At 40.0% G+C, this 24,748-nt stretch overlaps 1 protein-coding gene and 1 non-coding gene across 5 annotated transcripts; one reads left to right on the top strand and one right to left on the bottom strand.

Moving 5' to 3' along the window:
- The first annotated feature begins 433 nt into the window (after nt 1–433).
- On the top strand, nt 434–8,537 carry slc25a38b (solute carrier family 25 member 38b). Of its 4 annotated transcripts, none has more exons than XM_042485638.1 (8): nt 434–829; nt 1,165–1,251; nt 3,663–3,787; nt 4,389–4,473; nt 4,840–5,019; nt 5,894–6,062; nt 7,113–7,276; nt 7,411–8,537. In XM_042485638.1, exons 2-8 carry the CDS (start codon nt 1,237–1,239, stop codon nt 7,531–7,533), a joined length of 861 nt encoding a protein of 286 aa, XP_042341572.1. In that variant the 5' UTR covers nt 434–829; nt 1,165–1,236; the 3' UTR covers nt 7,534–8,537. The 4 variants fall into 4 exon arrangements, with proteins under 4 accessions (XP_042341572.1, XP_042341571.1, XP_042341570.1 ...); XM_042485637.1 differs by having other exon boundaries at nt 1,162–1,251; XM_042485636.1 differs by lacking the exons at nt 434–829; nt 1,165–1,251 and having other exon boundaries at nt 3,149–3,787.
- A 15,785-nt stretch (nt 8,538–24,322) lies between these two features.
- Nucleotides 24,323–24,395, bottom strand: trnar-ccu. The gene has a single exon. It is a non-coding gene; the product is annotated as a tRNA-Arg (tRNA).
- Nucleotides 24,396–24,748: the final 353 nt, after the last annotated feature.

The following is a 24,748-nucleotide window of genomic DNA, read 5'->3' as shown; positions in this document are numbered from 1 at the left end:
TCTCTCTGGGAAGCTCACTGAAAAGATTTTGTCACCTAAGATGCCACACCCCCCTACTCTGATAAATAAAGCACTGTCCCTAACTGGATGAAAAATATCTTTTATACTTTCTACTCATAGACTGTTTCTACTACTTTTCATATCAGAACTGAGACATTTGACAACAGCGACATCCTGAGGCCATTGCAGTAAATTACATTGTTCTCATATCAGCTTTTCTTCTAACTAAAGCACCAGAATATTGAATATCCAGAATAAACTTAGAATTGTCTACATATATTTGTACCTTGAGATGCAGATACCGCACACTGATCCCATTCCCATCCATGACCAATGTAGCGGTACACTTTCTGTCGCGTGTGCGTGAGTGTGCGTGAGCGTGCGTGAGTGTGCCTGTGTGTGTGTGCGTGAGCGTGCGTGAGTGTGTCAAAGCTGCACTGAGGTGAACTTTGCTAGCCAGATGCTACCAGTCGCAGCAGCGCAGCACGTCGGTCACTGTTGTATGACATTTATAGCCGCAGTTCAAAATCTATAAAGACAAGCTTTTGGGACACAGACCACGTCAATTCATTATCAGCGGGACATATTAGTGTGGGAGAGAGTCAGAGTAAAGTTAAATAACTTACATTGAGCTAACACAACATTAGCTAACGTTAGCTAACGAGCGTTGCCGGAAAGTTCTGTATTTAGCCTGGCAATATCAGTGTTTACAGACATTAGACTCGTAGGAAACCTTCACAGGTGGCCAAAGGAAATACTAAACATGGTGTCCTGAAGCTGGCAGGTTGGACCATCACCTCCATCACTCCGTGACACACTTCAAAGTCAGGTAAGAGGAGCTAGCATGCTAAGTTAGCTAGGTAGTCAAGTAGTGTATCTAGCTGAGTGAGGCTTCTTATATCTTTTCAGAACAAACTGCCATTGTTGACATGTTTACAGCCTCTGCCTTTAAAGTATCACATTTTGTTGTAGCCAGCCGCTTGTCTTTGTTTCTGACTGGGAAGTGACTGGTTCATTTTAGCAAGTCCTTCACCTATTAGCTTACTCTGACAGCTAATTAGCTCAACTAGCTAGCTGCCACAGGCTTCAAAGAGGTTTTAAAAATGACCTTTTTGATTTGAAATGTGACTTATGGCCGTCATTTCGTTGTCCCACTTTTAGTAGCGTTGGCTGAAATTGACCATCTTCAAAACGGCAGCACCAGGGGAGAAACTGGACCCGGCATCCAGGTCAAATATGGAGTTAGCATCGGTGAGTGCAACTGCAGGCTGCCGCCACTGTTTGTTATGGTCATCATACCGTCAGTGTACTCAATCCGTCAGTCAGAGGGTGAAGCGAAATACAACCAGTTGTTCGTGTGTGTGTGTGTGTGTCACCTTGTGATAATGTTTTGCAGTTACACATTGTTACTGGACAGTCCAACCAAGCTACTGGTGGTCGATTAAAACGAAGCGCCTAGTCAAACTTGATGGCACAGCAGAAGAAAAAAACCAAAACATAACTATATGTTAGCATTTCTGAGGAAATCCTTTATTACAGTGCGTGTGTGTTATTGTATATCATTATATCGATATGTATCTGGATACAGTAAATATTGGGAAAATCAATTAATTAGTTTGTCAATAACCAGAAAATAAGGATCTTTAACACATTGTCAAATTCATACCAAAATCCAATACAACCATAAAGCAGCCCTGCTTATTAATTTGCAACATTGCCCAAAATGGCCTAATATATCTAGATTGACTAATATCAAACAGAATTGTAAACTCACACTCACTTTCACAGCTATGGGCAATTTAGAGTCTCCAATTAACCTATCCTGCAAGTCTTTGGACGATGGGAGGAAGCCGAAGAAAACCACGCTGACACATGGAGAACATGCAAACTCCATACAGTAGATTAAACGGTGTGGCAAAAACCTATTTTCTCACAGCACTGCCCACCCTTATTTAAACTCTAAGGACAAAATCAGCAGTATTTTAGCTGGTTGCTAATGACATTTGAAACTTGTAGATCCTACGCAGTATTGAATGCCATAAATGCCTAACTATTGATCATTAAGGACTGATCGTCTTCCTATGGAAATGAAAAAGCCAGCCCTTTATTTTTAAATTTCAAAAGTTGGCAGCTGCCAATTTTTGCCAAAGTATCTGAAACCATTTGATAAACAAAATCAAAGGCACAATGTAACAGAATTTTCTTTGTTCATGATGATGTGACTTTAGGACAACGCTGATATGGAGGAAATTATGGGAATATGGGGTGTGTGTTTTTTTTCGTGATTTAGCTGAATTGTTGACCCTGGCATTAAAATCCAGTGTCTGAAGCCCCCCCCCCCCCCCCCCCCCCCCAACCCCCCCACACACACACACACACACACACACACACACACACAGCCACTTCATGAGTCATACTGTTTGACAAAGATGCACTTTAGCAGTGAGCTTTGCAGAGGGGGGAAATACAGATGTGTTGGTGTGTGCCTGAAAGATAAAGATAGAAGCCCATAGAAAAACGCAGGCTGGATTAAGCTTCTGCTCTGACTGTGAAACGGGGGGGAGGGAGGACGAGAGACAGGAGAAAGCCATTGTGGGTCGGCAGAGGAGAGATACAGCGAAGGTTTGTGAGAGAGATGGATGTTTATTTTATAATATGCTGTTTGTAATAGCAGCATCACAGGTAAAGAGGGGGAAAGAGGGCAAAATGCAGGAAAAACAGGATTCTCAGAGCCGAGCCTCCAGCAGGAAGGTAGGAGTGTGTGTGTTTGTGCATAATGTGTGCATTTCAGTAGCACATGTGTTTATGTGTGAGACATATAGTGTGTACATGGTGTGGAATGCAGACAGCTCATGTGTGGTGTTGAAATGTTATTTTGTGGTTGTTGTTGTAACTGTAGTTATTGTTATTGCCTTATTATAAGCATTTTTCCCCTCACATTTTCTGAGGAACTGTTTTCCTTCACATGCAGCTAAATTTAGTGGCTGTCTGTCCATGTTTGTGTCTCATGTTTCTCTTTTAAGCATGTAACCCCTGATAATGTTGAGTCTGTTTTATTCTAACCAACAGCCAACTGTGTGTGTGTGTGTGTGCGCGCACACACGCACGCATGTGTGTGTGTTTGTGGACTGTCTCTGCACATCTCCATCATCTCCACTGTGTGGGAACCTGGCCTCTGCTCTGTGCTACAGGCTTTTTTTTCTTTTTTTTGTAACGGAAATGTCATACAAGCACATTCATATTTAGATAAAAGTTTATTATATGTGTACGAGATTACGTCAATTATTTTGGGTTCTGTTTCGTTTGTGTCAAGATTTTTTATGCAAACGTGGATAATATTTCTCTGCTCCTTCATGAGAGTCTGAAGCATTCAACAATATGTCAAAAATATGTTGATTGCCGCATTATTAAATAAAGCCTTTTTACTGTGTGACTAATCCTTTATGTTTCTCTTTTCCTCATCCTCCAACACCCCTCTCTCTGTCCCCGATATTGATTTTTTTTCTACGTTACCCCACTCTTCTCCCTCTGTGCACTCTCTGTCTGATTTTTTTTCTATGTATGTCCATTTGTCTTTGCCATTCCCCTTGTCCTCTTTTTCTTTCCCCCCTCTCTGTCTCTCTCCTTCTATTGTCCTTCTCTCCGTCTGTCATTGTCCTCAGGCTCACCCAGCTCTCAAAGCCTTTATGTGTGGCTCTCTCAGTGGCACCTGCTCTACGCTGCTCTTCCAGCCTTTGGATCTGGTCAAGACACGGCTGCAGACCCTGCAGAACAATGCCAAGCCTGGGTGTGTGTGTGCACGTAACACACAGACACATCTCATATTTAAACATGAATACACGCGACACGTTTTGCCTGCATGCCATCGACATGTACATCAGCATGCCTCTGGTGTTATCTTTTGGTCTCCCTTTTTTCCTCTCACTGACTTACTTACGCACACACAGCATGCTCTCCAGACACAAAATAACACACACACACACACACACACACACACACACACACAGCATGGCAAGGCGCAATTTGCAGGCAGTGCTGGCCTGAATCTGTTGTTATGACCCATATAGAGCAATTAGTCACACCAGCACCATGTAATCATAATGTCAGGCTGCTAACTTGCAATTAGCCCCACGGAAACAGGAACAGGAAATGTTAACGGCTAAAAGTGGATTTTTATTTTAAACAAAGTTAAGCAGGTGGAGGCCTAAGTACTAATTTTCAGCAGATAATTTATGCAGTTAATTATGTTCAATGCTTTATGACTCACACCATCCCAACTGGTGGCCTTTTGTCTTTTAGTATGTGTATATGTGTATTTGTTTTTATTTTTTAAAACGTTTTTGCACCTTTGAATGTGTCTGTAACCATTGCTAAATTTCATCCTGCAGTGCACCAAAGGTGGGGATGTTCACCGTTCTCATCAACGTTATTAGGACAGAGAATTTCTTCAGTCTGTGGAAGGGGGTTTCACCAGTGAGTAACTGATCTTGTTTGTTATTTTCAAGAATTCCTGCAGCTATAAATCCTGTTGTTGCATGTGTTTGTGCAGTCAGTAGTCAGTGAGGGTGTTTGTTCTCCAGCATCAATCCACATACAGTGTTTCTGTCTTTCACCTTACATAAGCAGCGCCTCTTAATCTTGCTCTGAGAACCAGACAGACACTCAGGCAAATCGAGTCTGTGTTTTCTTTACAAATAAATTCTTAATTTTCAGATTACTACTGTCAAATATGATATATATTATGTTCTTGATTGGCTTTTTGATAAAAAGCTAAAGCTACCTTAAGATCATCAGAGCAAACATGACAGAAGTTTAACATTTCCTTATTCTCTCTGGCAGTCATTTATGCGCTGCATCCCTGGTGTGGGTATCTACTTCAGCACCTTCTACTCCCTGAAGCAGCACTACTTCCAGGAGCGGGCACCCAACGCTGGCGAGGCTGTTCTGCTCGGAGCGGGTGCAAGAGCTGTGGCTGGTGTCTGCATGCTGCCTTTCACGGTCATCAAGACGCGCTTTGAGGTGAGCTGCACACACCCGAGATGTGCTGTATAATCGATGGACTTTATTACTTCTCCGATCATCTTCTTACATTCAAGTGTCAGTTGATGTTGAACTTTTATCTGCACAGTTAACCGTTAACAGTTCACGGCAATTGTCGATGTATAATTGCATTTAGGCAGTAATTAATGATTTGTCTTCTTTCACCCTGAAATAAAATGTTTTTATCAGACACACGTTTTAAAATAAGTGACAGTCAATCTAAAATTATTGATCCAAAAAAGGATTTATAAACTCTCATTTAACAAGAAGGGAAGCTACTTTTTGTATGGAGTCTTCCTTTAGTGAAAAGTAAAGACCTAGAATGACTGAGTATTTTTTTAAAAAAGCAGTTTGATGTCCCCGTTTTTATCTGGTTCTGACACAGAAAGATAACTTCCTCATTCTTTATCTTGCTTTCAAAGCTCCGATTGTTCGGTTTTTAGTTTGACATCAGTGAGCACAACACCAGACATATTTGAATTGTAGAAAAAAAGGTCTACTAGAACAGGGCAAATACAGGGCTTAGAGGGCTATTGATTTAAAAAAAACAAACGGTAATTTAGCTTAAATCTCTCTATATGCATGACACACATTCAACAAAAAGTGAGAATGTCTTTTTGTGACACTTCCACCCTCATCTTATTCATTAATCAGAGTTTTGCTTCGTGATAGCACTCATTGGCTGACATGATACTGCGGAGCTTCTGGTGACCAGTGTATGAACCATGAAGTATCTGGGAGATATTCAGTGCAACATCCCATTGCCCTGAAAAAAAAGAGGAAAAATATTTTATCCAGTGTAAAAACACAAACATGTTCCATATTCATTTTCTATATTTGCACATTGTTTCAGAGTGGCTGTTACAACTATGTGAGTGTGTCAGGGGCTCTGAGGAGTGTCTATGAGACGGAGGGAATCAGGGCTCTGTTCTCTGGGCTGACTGCAACACTGCTCCGAGACGCTCCATTCTCCGGCATCTACGTCATGTTCTACAGCCAGGCCAAGAAGGCGCTGCCTCAAGGTGAGAGCCACACGACATCAGCAAATCGGAGCAGAGTCATTAAAATGTGAAGTGGTATTTTCCATAGATCTGAAAGGCAACAGGCTGTGTAAGTATTAACACTGAATACAGGAAATCAATCAGCTGTATAGTGAATGGAGTAGTGCTTTTGAATATTTGGCCTCCAAAGGTGGCTCTTAAGTACTTTTACTATTTATAAATGTCTTAAACCTAAACATTTTTTCATGCGCCTAGATGACCAGCAACACCTTTTCATCTTTTCATGCACATTTCAATTAATTAGTATAAACAGAGTGGAAACACCAGAATTTTTTTTTTTTTTTTTAATAGCAAAAAGACTTGGCTGAGGTGCAAACGTTAATGTGACCAAGTGCAATGGAGATGGACTTGGCAAATATATCACAATGTGCATAAACTGAAATGTCACTCGTCACCTGAGAGACGAAAAAATTGCTGCAGCTCTTTGAGGACTGATGAGGAAACTAACGTTTCTTAAATAAGCGACAATACAATATTTCCATCATTTTTTCTACACAGTTCTTCTTGGTTTAAAGTTTGACCAACGTCATCTTGTCACGCCTTCTTCTTCTGCAATTGTTTAATGGCACCCGGAGAATCAGCGTCACCAGCTGTTGATCTGAGTGTGCCCAACTTTTTACGTCTGCTAAACAAAAGTGGATGGAAACACACATTAACATGCATTTTCATTTGCCCATTTCCCTTTGAATTCGGGGAAAATTTGGATTTAATCTAAATAAAAAACTTGATTGTTGTTTGTATTAATTTCACTGAGTACATCAACACGTCCAGAGCTCCTTGTCCAAACTTATGCTGCATTTCAAACCAAAATTTACAGCCTCTTGCTAAAAAAGTACAATGGAAAGTCACTCACAGCAGGAGTTTCTACTTGTAAACTGGATCGTCTGGCGTCGTGCACATGGAACACTTGGAGGTCAGCGCTTGGTAATTCAACGGGGGAATTCTGACCTGTCACTTTTGACCGGAGCGCAGCAATACCTTTTCTCCTGACACCCGGTTTGCTTCTCTCAGAGGTGACTTCATCAGCCTACGCCCCGCTGGTGAACTTCAGCTGTGGGGTGGTGGCAGGCATCATGGCGTCACTGGCCACACAGCCAGCAGACGTGGTGAAGACCCACATCCAAATCAGCCCGTCCCACTGGAGCACGACAGACGCTGTCCGCTACATCTACATGGTGTGTGTTCATTGTGTGTCTGACTGCATGTGCACATCATTTCAACAGAGAAGCAACACTCATTCTTGTTGGCATGAAGGGTGTGTCTCCGCGACTCCACCAGTAACATATACCACATCTGTCCTCTCCCTCAGGAGCACGGCATGAGCGGGTTCTTTCGTGGGGCTGTCCCCAGGTCTCTGCGACGCACTCTGATGGCTGCTATGGCTTGGACTGTCTACGAACAGCTGATGGCTCGAATGGGCCTCAAATCTTGAAGAGCATCAGTGTGGAGCCACATTAAATCACGATGAAACATGAGGGCGTAATGATGTACAGCATTTCTCACTGAAAGTCCCATGAAGACGGAGAAGCAGCTGAGGAGCATGTAGAGACAGTGAACCAGCAAGACTTCGAGAAGAGGAAGCAGGTGGATAAATGTGAGAGTAAGAATGCTGTGTGTGTGTGTGTGAGAGTGTGTGTCTGTTTTTGTTATTTAAATGTTTGTCAAAATGTGCCTGTTTGTGTCTGTAAATTCGAGATTGTGATGTTACACCTGACACACTCTAAATGTCAGTCTTGGATTGAAGTGACACTCCCTGCTGTGAAGTGAACTAATTTCTCTGGTCATTTATGTTTGGACTCCCTGAGGTCTGGCTATCAGTAAAAAAAAAAAAAAAGCCCTTGATAGAGGGTCTGTGACTGTGCTGGGCAGCAGAGTTGTCTTTGATGAAGTATTTTTAAAATGCTGTCAAGACAAACTGGACTCTGGTGCACCGTACATCTGCTGAGGTAACCAAAGCAAAGTGCTTCAGAGAGAGGAGCTCTGGCTTCTGCCATATTTATGAAACTTGCACAAGATTGAGCAATGTTTCTTTGTTGCCAATTAACAAGAAGACTTAGATATTTAATTTGTTTAAGGCTCAGACAATCACAAATACTCACACAGCTGCATTATGAAAAGAAAATCACAGTAAAGCCCTTGTTGCCATACTGCTCAAAACTATGCTAATTTAAAGCTTATAGAAAACTACGATGCATTTTGTTACGCAGCTTAGGGAAACCAGGTGTGCTTTTTAAAGGAATAATGATACTCTGTCACATCTGGGCTTAAACAATTTAACAGATGCATATTCAGACCTGTGATGGCATTTCGGTCAGATCAGGACTTTGCGAATTTTTATGAGTTTTGTATTGAAAAGCTTAATTGAAAAGCTTATTTTTTTTTTTTTTTTTTTTTTTTTTTTTGGTGATAGAAACTGCTGTTTGTATTGTTTCCTGTGTCTAAAGGGACAGTTAACTATAAAATCAAAAATAATTTTCCTCTTACCTGTAGTGTTATTAATCAATCCTATGTTGTTTTAGCAGCAGTAGCACCCACCGGAAGTACATGGCCCTGTGGCACAAATGCTGCCTGCCCCCCGCCCTGTGTTTCTCGGGGCTCCATTATTGGTGTCATTTGCAGTTGAGTGTTGGAGATATCTTCCACGACTCAGTTACTCAAGATAATCCACAGACCTTGTTGTGAGCAGCTTCATGTAGGAACTATTGTCTTTCAACTGAACAACAACTCACAACCACATCAATGTGCAGGAGGAAATGTGCATCTGCTGCTAACTCAACTAGCACTGCTAAGCTAGCTAATGATACAGCTCAGCTCAGCAGGATGACATAAATGTTAAGATCTCACACTGTCAGGAGCATGTTGTCCATGAGATGATGCATGCTTCCCCCTGCGCAGTGAAACGGTTAGCGGGTGTAGTTTAGTTGTAAGAAAGTCGTTCCTACATGTAACTGTTCACAAAAGGGCCTGCGGATTATCTTCAGTAACCGGTCAGGATCTCTGAAAAGAGACATGGCTGTTTAAATTTTCTTAAATGTTTTTTTTTTTTTTTTTTTTGCTATGAGCACCACATGCAGATTGCCATCTCGTCCCATTATATTGGAGAGAAGGCAGACATCTCCAACACTCAGTAACTCACATCAAAACAAACTGGTTCCATAAACAGCTCTGCATGTAAGAGGAAAAATAGGTATTTCAGATTTAGGGGTGGACTGTAGTAAGCACTTTTATAGTTTTACTTTTTTTCTACACATAACTATTTTAATGACAGGGTGAAATCGCAATGTTTACTTCAGATTTTATTGGAGTCAGTCTCCTCCAGTGAGCATATTTTCAGAACATTGAGCTTGCAAGTGAAGCATTGCTTGATGATTGTGCTACTGTGTTTATGAAAGTGTTACAGAAATCTTATCAGTTCTGGCGAGATGTGAATCTTGACATATTCCAGCGTCTTCCTGGCTTTGTAAATATTCGACTAATTTCATTGTACAGTCTGCCCTTCACTATAAATATTATTTATTGTTGTTCATATAAAAAAGAGATGATATATTGAAGATGATTATTCTGTGTTAATAGAAAAAAATGCCAAATGGACAATCTCTTTAGAGGAGGAGATTGCAGACTTAAACAAAAAGGATCATTACACCCAACGTAACAACACACTTACCATATTTAGGAGTCTTGGTAACATAAAGAAAGGTCACTAATGTCTGCTGTGATGTAACAGCCAAAGTTGCGTAGCGGAAACAAATTTAAAGACAGGAGTTGATTTCATTGTTACGTGTGTTTCTAATGTGCCCTTCATATGCCGTAATTCACACACAAGTTTTACCTCGCCGTTTATCTTCACCATCACACCACTCCGGTAGTCTTCGTTGATCCTCTGTTGTTACTATATTGTTTATGGTCATTATTATTGTAGATATTTGGTCTGTGCATATGTTTGCTCAGACGGATGCCGTGCCTGCCTGGTTTTCAATGTCAATAAATTTCTTCTTTTTAAAAAAATATTTTTTACCTTTTTTTATTGTTAGAAATTGAGGAGTTGACTAAAACAGCAAAGCATTAGTGATGATTTTGCTTTATTATTTATATTTTGAGATAGCAATTGGTACGTCAACCATGCCAACTACTGTATTTTTGAAATGTGTATGAAACCAGAGCATGAATGCTGCTACTAAACATTGTCAGAGAACCATAATATACGACTGTTGCCAAGCAAAACTAGCCATGTAATGAATGTAATGTATGAATATATCAGATTTTCAACAATTATTAATGGTCTTCTGCACTGTCGGAAATTAGACTTAAGAAATAGATTTAAGCAAAATTCTAACAACATTCTCACAACTTTTCAACATTTGATTAATTATTTAAATATAATATAAACTATAGTTGTAGAAATGTTAGACTAACAGTTTTGAGCCCTTTATTTTTTAAAATTGACTTAAAAGACACAGGATAACTTAAAGCTAAAATCAAAACGCTAACTTTAATTTGGCATAATAGTATAATTGATCCAAAAACAAAATAATAAGGAAAATTTCAAGTATCTAGTAAAAAGATAATTAGATATCTCTTGGACTGAGCATTTTTAAAACAAAATCTAACATTTTACCTCCAACAAAAGTGAGCTGTTGCAAACATAGAATAAGATGAATGAGAGTTAATAGCAGATGAAGTGGAGTTTGTCCTGGCAGTCCCAGTTCTCCCACACTCCCCGTTTGGTTAAAGCTCCACAGCGTTTATGTTTTGGACACTGGTGGTCGTTATCTCCCGGGGACCAGGCCTTGTTCACCAGAGGATCCTGGTTTACCCACATCCAGTGGTCCTCCAGATAACGCAGGCCGATCCACACTCGCTCTGTGATGTGGGCTTGGTTGATTTTGCTTAGAGCCAGAAGGAGCTCGGTCTCAGAGGACAGGCTTGTCAGATGAGTGTGCGTCTGTTTGCAGTACGACATTGCCTGCTCCCAGGTCTTGTCTAACTCAACCACAATCAGATTGAAGCAGAAAAATGGTATTTTTATATCCTTGTTGACATTGTACCAACCATTATAAAAACATCCGTGCCAACAAACAAAAGCATAAATCTCATCTGCAACATTATCTGGTTGCCCTGCAGCCCATGGTATATCTGTTGCGTCTCCTCCTCCTGACCACTTCCATTGTGTTCCATCTATGTAGAGTCCGATCCAGAACAAACCATTAACTTTCCCACTCGTTGCACTTTTCAGTCTCTGTTCAACCCCTCTTGTAGTGATAGGGGAAAGATCAACAAAATGATCTTGGCAGTATTTTTTGAGCTTCAGGCCATGTTTTGGCATGTTGCACATATACATGCTTTCCAAACTCCTCTGCCACACTCACAATGAAGAGCATCTTCAAAATCACAGTCTCCATGCTGGTGAAGTTTACAGATAGTTGAAGAGATGAGTACAAAGCCTGTTCTGTTCGAGGTGAAGCCTTCGATTCAGTGTTGCCTCTTCATATAAGTCAGAGAATGACTCCTGCTGTGACTAAATGTCAGTGTTTGCATACATATGAAATTATGCAAAATTAGATCTTGGTATCCGGGGTGTCCTGGTTGCCGAGGTCTTAATGGACAGGCAATGTTATTGGTTTAATTTTAGCCAGGGGCCTTGATTGTAATATCCCAAACAATGCAATATTTAAAACTTGATTTCTGACGTTTAAGAAAGTGACACGATGGCCCTCCTTGATGTGAATGGAAAATGTTTTCCAACTAAAGAATCATCAGTGGAGGTGAATGGGTTAATGTAGCCATGCTTGACTGCCAGAAGTAAAATAAACCATGACACTGGTTTGCACTTCATGCACTGAAGTAAATGAAGCTTCCTCACATTTACATAAAAGTTTTGTTTAGAAAGTTTATTTCCATTTGACCTTGAGAGAGAACAGGTGAAGGATGCTGTGAGTAGATTTTTGGACAAACAGTAAATTCTTGTGATGAATCGAAATCTGACACATCAGATTAGATGATGTTAGAGGATCAACTACTGATAAAAAGCCTGATGAGTTGGAATAATATTTACAGGTGAGGTGTAATGGCCCTGCAGACCTATGAATGGCAACCAGTGTCTGCTGCCACAGATAAAGCATGTCACAATTTGTGATAACAGCGGTTAAAATATCTACTTGCATTAAAATGGTTTGCAAATTATATATTTGTGGTTATTGCTATACAACCTCAATTCAAGTATTGACAAAGACGCTTTATAAAACGTAAATGAAAATAGAATTAAATAATGTAATAATCCTTTTTGACCTAAATTCAGCTGAATACAATACAAAGGTATTTAATGTTCACACTTACAATCTTTCAATCTCTCTTTATTGTTTTTTTGTTAACATACACTCATTCTCAAACTAATGCTGGCAGCATGTTTTTTAAAAGTTGGGGCAGGGGCATGTTTACCACTGTGTTACATCACCCTTTATTTGAACAACTCTCAGTATGTGTTTGGGAACTGAGGACACTAATTGTTGAAGTTTTGAAAGTGAAATCATTGGCCTATTACATTTTTGCTTGATTTACGACTTCAGTTGCCAAACAGTCTGGGGTCTCCGTTGTGGTATTTTGCACTTCATAATACACCACACTTTTACAGTGGGAGACAGGTCTGGACTGCAGGCAGGCCAGTCTGGTAACAGCACTGTTTTACTATGAAACCACGCTGTTGTAATACGTGCAGAACGTAGCTTGGCATTGTCTTACAGGAATAAGTAGGGACGTCCCTGAAAAGGTGTCATCTGGATGGCAACATATGTTGCTCCAAAACCTGTGTATACACAGGTATACATACCTTTCAGCATTCACTCTGCCCTCATAGATGTGAAGTTACCCATGATGCCAGATGCTGTTTTTAGAGCTTGCTGCTGGTAACAATGGGATGGTCCTTTTTCCTCTTTAGCCTGGAAATCATGACTTTAGTGACATCTAGAAAAACTATTTGAAATGCGGACTCGTCAGACCACAGCACCCCTTTCAACTTGGTGCCAGGAAATTTCAGATGAACCTGGGTCCTGGGAAAATGTCAATGTTTCCTGTTGTTTTTGATATATGGCTTTTGCTTTTTATGGTAGAGTATTAACTTGCATTTATAGATGCAGCAAAGAACTGTGTTTATCGGCAATGGTTTTCCAAAGTGTTCCAGAGCCCATGTATTAATATCCTTTATATAATTATGTCAGTTTTAAAGCAGTGCTGCCGAAGGAGTCGGAGGTCATGGGCAAAATGTTGGTTTTCAGCTTTGCCCCTTACATGCAGAGATTTCTCTATATTTCTCTTTATCTTTTGATGACATTATGGATTGAGACAGCAAAATCCTAAAGTCTTCACAATTTTGTGCCGAAAAATGTTGTTCTTACACTTTTGGACTGTTTTCCCGCACAGTTTCTCACAAGTAGTGAACCTCTGTCCTTGCCTGTAAACAACTGAGTGTTCGAGGATGTCCCTTTCACACCGAGTCATGATATTATCACCTGTTGCAATTTAACCTGTTTCCCTGTGAAATATTCCAAACTGGTGGTTTTTGAGCATTCCACAACTTTCCCAGTATTTTGCTGCTCCTGTCCCAACTTTTTTGGGAACATGTTGCAGGCGTCGAATTCAGAATGAGTGTATATTTACAAAATACAATAAAGTTTATCAGTTTAACATGGAATATCTTGCCTTTGTACTGTATACGATTAAGAATAGGTCAAAGGGGATTTGCAAATCTTTACATTCTATATGGAGGTACATTTTCGCACTGTAAACTGTGAAGGCATTTATGGATGCAGCATCTGAGTCAAGTTTCCCTACGGAGGCAATACGTAAAGTATATGGTATGGCATGGTATCATATCGTAAAAACTGAGTGCTATCTAGTTTCAGTGTGTTGGAAAGAAGGCAGATATCTCTATGGCCAACATCGCCATCACTCTGAAACTCACACCAGCACAATTAAATTGATAAATAGCACTTTAGGTAAGATTAAAAATGTGTATTTTTGATTTTGGGGTGAGCTGTCCCTTTAAGTAAAAAGATTCAGGGCAAAATGTATTAAACATAAACAAAATTTCAACGATTTACTAATTTTAAAAATAGTATGTTACAAAATAAGGTTGGAGAATTGTTAGACATTGACAGGTTGGTGCCCCTTAGTTTCTTAAATTGAATGAAAAGACACAAACAAGATAACTTAAAGCATAACACTAAATTATGCAGAAAATTTTGATTATCCAGTGAAAAGATATGATTGTCAGTTGGACTGAGCATTTTAAAACAAAATCTAACATTTTACCTCCAACAAAAGTGAGCTGTTGCAAACATGGAATAAGATGAATGAGAGTTAATAGCAGATGAAGTGGAGTTTGTCCTGGCAGTCCCAGTTCTCCCACACTCCCCGTTTGGTTAAAGCTCCACAGCGTTTATGTTTTGGACACTGGTGGTCGTTATCTCCGGGGACCAGGCCTTGCTCACCAGAGGATCCTGGTTTACCCACATCCAGTGGTCCTCCAGATAACGCAGGCCAATCCACACTCGTTCTGTGATGTGGGCTTGGTTGATTTTGCTTAGAGCCAGAAGGAGCTCGGTCTCAGAGGACAGGCTTGTCAGATGAGTGTGCGTCTGTTTGCAGTACGACATTGCCTGCTCCAGGTCTTGTCTAACTCGACCACGATCAAATTGAAGCAGAAAAATGACAGTTTATCACCGTTGATGATATTGTACCATCCATGCCATTTACAGTTGTGCCAACAAACAGCAGCATAATTCTGAATCTCAACATAATCTGGTTGCCCTGCAGCCCATGGTATATCTGTTGCATCTCCTCCTCCTGACCACTTCCATTGTGTTCCATCTATGTAGAGTCCGATCCAGAACAAACCATTGACTTTCCCCCTCGTTGCACTTTTCAGTCTCTTTTCAACCCCTCTTGTAGTGATAGGGGAAAGATCAACAAAATGATCTTGGCAGTATTTTTGAGCTTCAGGCCATGTTTTGGCATGTTGCACATATACATGCTTTCCAAACTCCTCTGCCACACTCACAATGAAGAGCATCTTCAAAATCACAGTCTCCATGCTGGTGAAGTTTACAGATAGTTGAAGAGATGAGTACAAAGCCTGTTCTGTTCGAGGTGAAGCCTTCGATTCAGTGTTGCCTCTTCATATAAGTCAGAGAATGACTCCTGCTGTGACTAAATGTCAGTGTTTGCATACATATGAAATTATGCAAAAATTAGATCTTGATATCCGGGGTGTCCTGGTTGCCAAGTTTTAAATACACAGGCAATTTGATTGGTTTAATTCTAGTCAGGATCCTTGAATGTAATACCCCAAAAATATAATAGTTGAAACTGTATTTTTGATGCACTGTGTGTCAAAGGTTTTACAAAGTGGCACGATGGCCCTCCTTAATGTGATTGAAAAATGTAGTTTTCCTACTGAAGAGGGCTCTCCATGCAATCATCAGTGGAGGCCAATGGGTTAATCTAGCCGTGCTTGACTGCCTGAGGTAAAGTAAACCATGGCACTGGTTTGCAATTCATCCACAGAAGTCAATGAAGCTTCCTCACATTTACCTAGAAAGTTTTGCTTAGGAGGTTTATTTTCATTTGACCTTGAGAAAGAACAGATAAAATGATTTTTTCTTAAAACTCACAATTTCCTGCCTGCTTTTTGACTTTCAACAGCTCAATAGCATAAATGAAATGCTGTTAGTAGATGAAATTCTTGTGATGAATCGAAATCTGACACATCAGATTAGATGATGTTAGAGGATCAACTACTGATAAAAAGCCTGATGGGTTGGAATAATATTTACAGGTGAGGTGTAATGGCCCTGCAGACCTATGAATGGCAACCAGTGTCTGCTGCCACAGATAAAGCATGTCACAATTTGTGATAACAGCAGTTAAAATATCTACTTGCTTTAAAATGATTTGCAAATTATATATTTATGGTTAATGCTATACAACCTCAATTAAATGATTGACAAAGATGCTTTATAAAACGCAAATGAAAATAGAATTAAATAATGTGATAATCCTTTTTGACCTATATTCAGTTGAATACAATACAAAGGTATTTAATGTTCGCACTTACAAACTTTATTGTTTTTTTGTTAACATACACTCATTCTCAAAACTAATGCTGGCAGCATGTTTTTAAAAAGTTGGGGCAGGGGCATGTTTACCACTGTGTTACATCACCCTTTATTTGAACAACTCTCAGTATGTGTTTGGGAACTGAGGACACTAATTGTTGAAGTTTTGAAAGTGAAATCATTGGCCTATTACATTTTTGCTTGATTTACGACTTCAGTTGCCAAACAGTCTGGGGTCTCCGTTGTGGTATTTTGCACTTCATAATACACCACACTTTTACAGTGGGAGACAGGTCTGGACTGCAGGCAGGCCAGTCTGGTAACAGCACTGTTTTACTATGAAACCACGCTGTTGTAATACGTGCAGAACGTAGCTTGGCATTGTCTTACAGGAATAAGTAGGGACGTCCCTGAAAAGGTGTCATCTGGATGGCAACATATGTTGCTCCAAAACCTGTGTATACACAGGTATACATACCTTTCAGCATTCACTCTGCCCTCATAGATGTGAAGTTACCCATGATTGCCTTTGGCACTAACACCCCCATACCATCCCAGATGCTGTTTTTAGAGCTTGCTGCTGGTAACAATGGGATAGATAGATAGATAGACAGATATACTTTATTGATCTCAAAACTGAGAAATTGGGGTTTGTAGCAGTACAGTATGAACAAAGAGAATAAAGAGCAAAACAAAGGTCCTTTTTCCTCTTTAGCCTGGAAAAACATGACTTTAGAGACATCTAGACAAACTGGTGGTTTTTGAGCATTCTGCAATTTGAGTACATTTACCAAATACAATTAAGTTTATCAGTTTAAACATGAAATATCTTGTCTTTGTACTGTATTGAATTGATAAAAGGTCCGAAAGGATTCGCACATCATTGCATTCTATATGGAGTTTCATTTTACAACTGTAAAATGTGAAGGCATTTACGGAGGCACAATCTGCGTCCAAATTTCCCTATGAGGGCAATAAAGTATATTGTATTGCATAGCATTGCATCGTTTCATATAGTTTCATATCATTTCATATAGTTTCGTATCGTTCCAGTGATTTTGAAATTGAGGTTGTGGTTGTCATTTGGTATGAACAGCCCTTAAAAGTTCCCAGAGGTGTGCTACGCCATCAGGTCACCAGCAACACAAGGCCTCATTCATCAGTTGCAATGTCGCAACACCACCAGTAGTGATATAGATCGATTACCCTGACAGCAGTTGAGCAGCGAGAAAGGCAGTATTGCTGACTGGTGCTAAAACCAGATTAGCAAATACTAGAAAGGCATGTTGTAATTAGAGTTGACAACAAGTGACGCAGCTTGAGATGCAGTGGGAATGTAGGAACCAATTCACAGATGGTTGTTTAAAAAATGTACAATGTATATTGGAGAGAACGCAGATATCTCTTTGGCCGATATCTCCCATCACTCCGCAACTCACACCAAAACAATCTAGACTAATAAATAGCACTTTAGGTAAAAGGACAAAATATGCATTTTTGATTATGGGTTGAGCTGTCTCTTCAAATGACAAGATTCAGAGCACTTTTTATTACATATTTGCAAAATTTCAACAGTTTATTAAATATTCAAATAATATGTCACAAAATGAGGTTTTGTGACATTAGAATTGTTAGACATTGACAGGTTGGTGCCCCTTAGTTTCTTAAATTGAATGAAAAGACACAAACAAGACAAGAACTTAAAGCAAAACACTAAATTATGCAGAAAATTTTAATTATCCAGTGAAAAGATATGATTGTCAGTTGGACTGAGCATTTTTAGTCAAAATCTAACATTTTACCTCTGACAAGAGTGAGCTGTTGCAAACATAGAATAAGATGAATGAGAGTTAATAGCAGATGAAGTTGAGTTTGTCCTGGCAGTCCAGTTCTCCCACACTCCCCGTTTGGTTAAAGCTCCACAGCGTTTATGTTTTGGACACTGTTGGTCCTGATCTCCCGGGGACCAGCCCTGGTACTGTAGAGGGTCCTTGTTCACCCACACCCAGCGGTCCCCCAGATAACGCAGGCCGATCCACACCTGCTCTGTAATGTGGGCTTGGTTGATTTTGCTTAGAGCCAGAAGGAGCTCAGTCTCAGAGGACAGGCTTGTCAGATGAGTGTGCGTCTGTTTGCAGTACAACATTGCCTGCTCCCAGGTCTTTTCGAACTTGATCACGATTAGGTCGAGACAGAAAAAGGGCAGTTTTCTAAAGTTCCTACATTGTGCCATCCATTCCACGTACAGTTCTCCCAACAAAATAGCAGCAACATCCTGATTCACATGGTCCTGGTTCATCTGCATCCCACGGTATGTCTGTTGCGTCTCCTCCTCCTGACCACTTCCAGTCTTTTCCATTTCTGTAGAGTCCGATCCAGAACTTATTTTTAACCTTTGTAATTGCTGCATTTTTTAGTCTCTTTTCATCCCGTCCTGAAGTGATGGGGGAGAGATCAGTGTAATTATCTCGGCAGTACTGTTGAGCTTCATGCCATTCGATGGCATTTGCACATATACATGCTTTCCAAACCGCTCCGCTGCACTCACAATGAAGAACATCGTCAAAATCACAGTCTCCATGCTGGTGAAGTTTACAGATAGTTGAAGAGATGAGTACAAAAGCCTGCTCTATTCGAGGTGAAGCCTTCAATTCAGTGTGATCCCTCCTCTGTTTCCTCTTCATGTAAGTCAGTGAATGACTCCTGGTGTGATTAGACGTCAGTCAGGGACGGTTTTTGCTATGGGCAATGTGGGCGACCGCCAGGGCGCAATCTATTTGGGGGCGCACGAGCACCCGCAAAATAAATAAATAGGGCGCAAAACTAACCAGGACCGCCTCTGACGTCGTTTTTTTGCAAATTAATTATGCAAAATTAAATCTTGATATTCAAAGTGTCCTAGACGGTAATCCAGAAGGTTATGTAAAAACTCTGAGTATGTTAACCCTGAGATGAGGGAAACTCTGTGTTATCCGTTCCAGAAGGAGAGTTTAGTCAAACTGAGTCAATCACCACAATAACTAACTCTGTGACATAACTTGCTCGCTGGTAGGTTTTCTGTAAGAAAGTTTGAGTCTGAAAGTCTGAGTTTCTACCTCTCTCCTCCCACCTGAAGCAAGCTGTCTAACATAGATTGTCTGTATTTTTTGCAATCTGATCGATATCGATGTAGAATTATTACGCAGTGCCTTACGTTGGGAGAGGGTTTTCAGACCTCTCATGGATGTGCTCTCATTCCCCGATGAATATTTGATATAATGGCACAGTTTTTCATTACACTCAATCATTCATCTTCATAACATTCTCCGGCCGTACATATGCTTTCTGTTGGCTGAGTAGACACAACAATCATGGCGGAGCAAAATATACCTTACCTTTCTGAATGATGTTTTTATTTCATTTTCAGTTGTTTCCAAGTGCATTTCCCCCCTGTGGGATTGAACCTAAATTAAAATCTAAATGTATTCAATCCACCACTTTTTCAGCTGTATGCTACAATTTTAATAAAATCCGGTTAATGTTAAGTCAATGGACACACATGACACAAATGACACGGGCAGCAATTTTCTCCCATGCCACTTTTCTCTCCTTATCTGCTGCAACTGTGTTACTTTTCTCTCTAAATATGGACTCTTATTTTCCGTAGGCATAAATGAGGACCTCTAGTTCCAATGGGGTAAAGTAACTTGGTTTCTGTTTTTCAGCAGTTGCCGCGGTGAATCGACGTATCGGGGCTCCATTGATGATGGCCTTTTATTGAGGTTGTGCACGCGCTGAACTCAGGGTGAACATACTCAGAGTTGATTGAACAAATTCAGATTAGCTGTTCTGGGACCGAATACTCAGTTTCCCATCTCAAAGTAAATCAACTCAGAGTTCAAAGTTAGACTCTGAGAGTTTATTGAAGCTCCTTTGTGGAATACCCCCAGGTAGCCAAGGTGTTGATACACAGACAGTCCGATCAGTTTTAATTCAAGCTTGTTGCCTTTGATGCATATGAACCCTCCTCTCTCCTCATGTTTACTGTCTGTCTCAGCTGTTGTTATCTATAAGGACCACCAGCCAAAAACATGCTATGATTAAAACTGGATTTTTGACCCGATAGATGCACTGTGTGTTAAAGGTTTTACAAAGTGACACAATAGCCCACCTTTATATAAATGAAAAAATGTAGTTTTCTGACTGAAGAGGGCCCTCCATACAATCACCAGAGGAGGCGAATGGGTTAATGTGGCCATGCTTGACTGCCAGAAGTAAAATAAACCATGACACTGGTTTGCAATTCATCCACAGAAGTCAATGAAGCTTCCTCACATTTACTTAGAAAGATTTGCTTGGGAAGTTTATTTCCATTTGACCTTGAGAAAGAACAGGTGAAAGAAAGATTTTTTTGAACTCACAATATCCTGCCTGCCTTTTGACTTTCAGCAGCTTAATAGCTTGAAATGCTTTGTGTAGACTTTTGGGCAAACAACAAATTCTTGTGTTGCATTGAAATCTGTGACACATCAGATTCTATGATGTAAGAGGCTACATAGGCAACCTCCTTCTTCCAAACCTCCCCCGCCCCCATCATCATAATAATAATAATAATGATAATAAAGATGCATGACAGAGACATAGATCAAGCGAGGAAGGGTGGGGGGCCCATGTAGACAACTTATGCAAAGGGCCCAAACATTTGTGCTACGCCCTGTTCCACTGTAATCCTGCTATCAGTCATCAAATGCTTAGATGCAGAGGTGGATGAAGTACCTGAAAGCCATACTTGAGTAAAAGTACTGATATCTCACCAGAAAATTACACTGGTAGAAGTTTAGGTCACCAGTAAGAATATTACTGGAGTAAAAGTTGTAAATGATGTGATATTTAGTATCAAAAAGTAATTTTATGATATGAAGTGTACTTAAGTATTAGAAGTAAAAGTGCAAGTAAATGCTGTTAATAAAAAAGAGAGCAAAAAAAGAGCAAACATAACTTTGAGGATTATTATTTCATTTCTTCATAACATACACCAGCCTACATTACACATTACATAAAAGCAAGGTTTTTTTTTTTTTTTTTTTTTTTTTTTTTACAACTTAAAGGATTTAAATAACAAAATCAATTTTTTCCTTCCCTCCCATTCACTCATTTGTCTGTGCATCTCCTCCCTACTTCTTCATTGTTGTATATTAAGTTACTAAAATGCTTAGGGGAAATGTAGAGTAAAAGTCTACATTTTATTTAAGATATAGTGGAGTAAAAGTAAAAGCTGACAGAAATATAAAAACTGTTATAGTTCATACTTTCATGTAATTCTTAATTATTGTAACAAAGAATAATGACTCTGTTGTTTTACACCATTGCATAGATCGTTATATTCTTCTATTTGGGCTTTTCTTCTTTCCTTGATACTGTGAGATATGAAATTGTTTGCTGAATATGTGTGGACTCCAGGAAGCCTATACAGTGACCACTTAGTGGAGGTTAATGGGTTCTGCTGGTGAAATAAATACCTGTTTTAAAAACAATCAAGGCAGACCACTACACCTTTATGCAGCCAAGTGTAATTGCCATGTTACAGACTTTCTGTCATTTACAAATAGAAAAAAACTATGCATTTCTTATTACTGTACAACTTATCACTACTTCCACTCTTACACTCAAATGCAGATGAAGTTGAGTTTGTCCTGGCAGTCCCAGTTCTTCCACTGTCCTTCTTTGGTCAAAGCTCCACAGCTGTCATGTACTGGACACTGGTGGTCCTGATCTCCTTTGGCCCAGGCCTCACACATCACAGGGTCCTCGTTAACCCACAGCCAGCGGTCCTCCAGGTAACGCAGGACGATCCACACCCGCTCAGTGAGGTGGACTCCCTCGATTCCTCTTTGGGCCAGAAGGTGCTCAGTCTTAGAGAGCAGGCTGGTGAGGTTGGTGTACTTCTCTCTGCAGTGATCCAGAGCCTCCTCCAACTTCATCTCCACCTCCACCACGATCAAGTTCAAACAGAAGAAATTGTAGAAATTGTAGCCATCTGCAGGATACCACAAATTTTTGGTCCAAAAGACACGTTTATGATATTTTTTTATGTTATAAAGCCAGTCTGCATAAACAGCGTCTTCTCCTCCTGACCACCTCCATCCACTGGGGCTGCTGTCATCTCTGTAGAGACCAATCAAGCCTGAACTGTTTTGAGCCGCTGACCTTTGAAAACTTGATTCTCCACCTCATCGGTGATGGGTGACAGGTCGGTGAAGATGCTCTTGCAGTGCTCCTGAGCCCCCAGCCAGGGTTTTGGGTCCCTGATGTAGACATGTTTTGCAGACAAACAGCACACACCTATAATGGTGAGCACTCTGAGGACCATCGTCTCCATCCTGGTTCGACGTTTTTCAGGGAGGAATGGGATTGTGATTTTGTTTTCTTCCTCTTGGACTGAGCTGGTTACAGAATGAACATTTGCTTATATCATCAAGACTAAAGGCTACTTCTCTGACAATTTAAATAATGCGTCTACAAAACAAATCTTCAAGATGGACAGCCAAAGCTCTTTTAAAGGTTGTGCTCTTACCTGGAAAGAAGGACTAATATTGTTCACATTACAAAGATAACCATATCATTGCTTTATTTGTATGGTACTTTATTTTATGTCTGCGAACACAGTGTTGGCTTAAAATAAAGAGGATTCCTCTCAGTTTAAGACAAAACTCAGATAGTTTGACATTAACTTTTAGGAAGATAAATCATTTGTTATCATAAACAGAGGAGAGGATTCGATTGGCTTGATTTATTCAAAAACATAGGAAGAGGGCAACGGGCAACTTAACAAAAAATGGACCAAAAATTAGTTAGAAATTGATAAAAAGGTACAAAGTACAAAAACAAACAGACAAGAAACAAGAAAATGGCCTCAAGAAAGTGCTCCTTTTTTCTCTCTACTTAACATATACTTTAACATATAATTATGAAAATTATAAATAGAGTTATCTGGTCATGCTTTCCTTGTTTTTTTCAATATATCTAATAATTCATTAATAATCATCTTAAACTAATTTTTGGCAGTTTGCGAGACACTTCTTGCCAAGTTGCTCATTATGGTTTTTCTCATGTTTTTAAAAGATATCCCATCAGGTTTAAAGATTTAAATGCTATTAAAAGGCATTTGAATGCAGCACAAGAAAACTGATGTTGATCCAGGTGTTAAAAGGTTAAGAGAATCTACCTCTATACCACCGACTGTTTGATTGTTTTGTTTTTTTCTTTCTCTTCTTCTTATAACCTCTGCAGTATTTCTTGCCTTGTTTCTTCAGCCAAATGGCAGCACATTTCCCACATTACCCACAAAGCCCTGCCTGAGGTTACTTCAGTTGTTCTGGCTTCAGTGAATCAGCAGATTCTTCAGTGACAGGATTAGATCCATGTGCAGGCACATTGTTGAGCTGTTTGCTGTGAGCTTTACTTGTGTCTTTCCCTGGAAAAAGGATGACTGATGCAGACACTACAGTTGAAGACAATGTCATCCTTTGCCCCAGGGGCTGTCTGAAACCAAGACCAGCTCATTTAAATCCTCATGTGACATAATGCTCTCTGTACTTAGGGACTAGACAAGACTTTTTTCAATGTTTCAGTGGGCTTTGAACTCTGGGTTGATCCTACTTAACATTATGCTGCAATGAGGCCATTGTGTTAAGGCATATGGTTAAATATTGGGAATTAGCTAGAGCTTTTAGACTATGTGTTATAGACTCTGGTGACACCAGGTGCCATATAGAGTATTACAGGTTTGAGTATTACATGTGTCAGCCCCTGTTTGCTTTTTTACTGCCACATGACTCTATTTGATATTGTGACAGAAATTAGAGATAATGTGCAAGAGAAAAAACAGCAGTACATCACTACACCATAGGTCCCTCTTTGAAAATCTCTACGTAAGTATTAAATGCCCCCTTTCATGACTGAATGTACTCATTGAAGTTGAAAGGCAGCTAGCAACAACAGCTCTCAGAACTACAGTCTTTTATTTGTGTATGTCTGCAAGACATACAACGTATATGATGTGTTTTAAGAGAGTTTGAGAAAGCTCAATTACCTGTTGTTGAAGTTTATGCATACCTACCTTTTAAAACGTACCACCCCAGATGGGACTCGAACCCACAATCCCTGGCTTAGGAGGCCAGTGCCTTATCCATTAGGCCACTGGGGCAATTATAGCATATATGGGTTGAATAAAAAAATTATAATAAAACCTTGTACGTGTAGTATCGGCTCCGGTTATGTATATCTGTGTTGAAATACACTGTGAAATATATTTTGATTAAATTCAAAATCCTTCGTGACGTACCGCAGCCAGAGCAGACCTGGCAGCGGCCATTACTCTAGCTGTTCTGTTGCTAGGCAACAAAGAACAAACCACTGAACCAAGTTCAACACAGAAGAGTCGAGCTGTTTCCTGTTGATCCCAAAACACAGTTTGACTACAAAATAAATGTCATTGAAGGCAATTTCCAAGTTTGTTTATTCAATTGTTATCTCCAGCCTGTCGTTCAGCCCGCACAG

The sequence above is a fragment of the Plectropomus leopardus genome, chromosome 4 (assembly GCF_008729295.1).
Source record: "Plectropomus leopardus isolate mb chromosome 4, YSFRI_Pleo_2.0, whole genome shotgun sequence".
Taxonomy (NCBI): Eukaryota; Metazoa; Chordata; class Actinopteri; order Perciformes; family Serranidae; genus Plectropomus; species Plectropomus leopardus.
Note: the sequence above shows the minus strand (reverse complement) of the source record. Positions and strands in the feature narration are given on the sequence as shown.

What these genes read in the sequence shown, in the direction of transcription:
- slc25a38b (XM_042485636.1), top strand. Translation starts at nt 3,444, where the DNA reads ATGTTTCTCTTTTCCTCATCCTCCAACACCCCTCTCTCTGTCCCCGAT. An exon ending in TCATCAAGACGCGCTTTGAG is followed by an intron (nt 5,020 to 5,893) that starts GTGAGCTGCACA and finishes ACATTGTTTCAG; the next exon opens with AGTGGCTGTTACAACTATGT. An exon ending in CAAGAAGGCGCTGCCTCAAG is followed by an intron (nt 6,063 to 7,112) that starts GTGAGAGCCACA and finishes TGCTTCTCTCAG; the next exon opens with AGGTGACTTCATCAGCCTAC.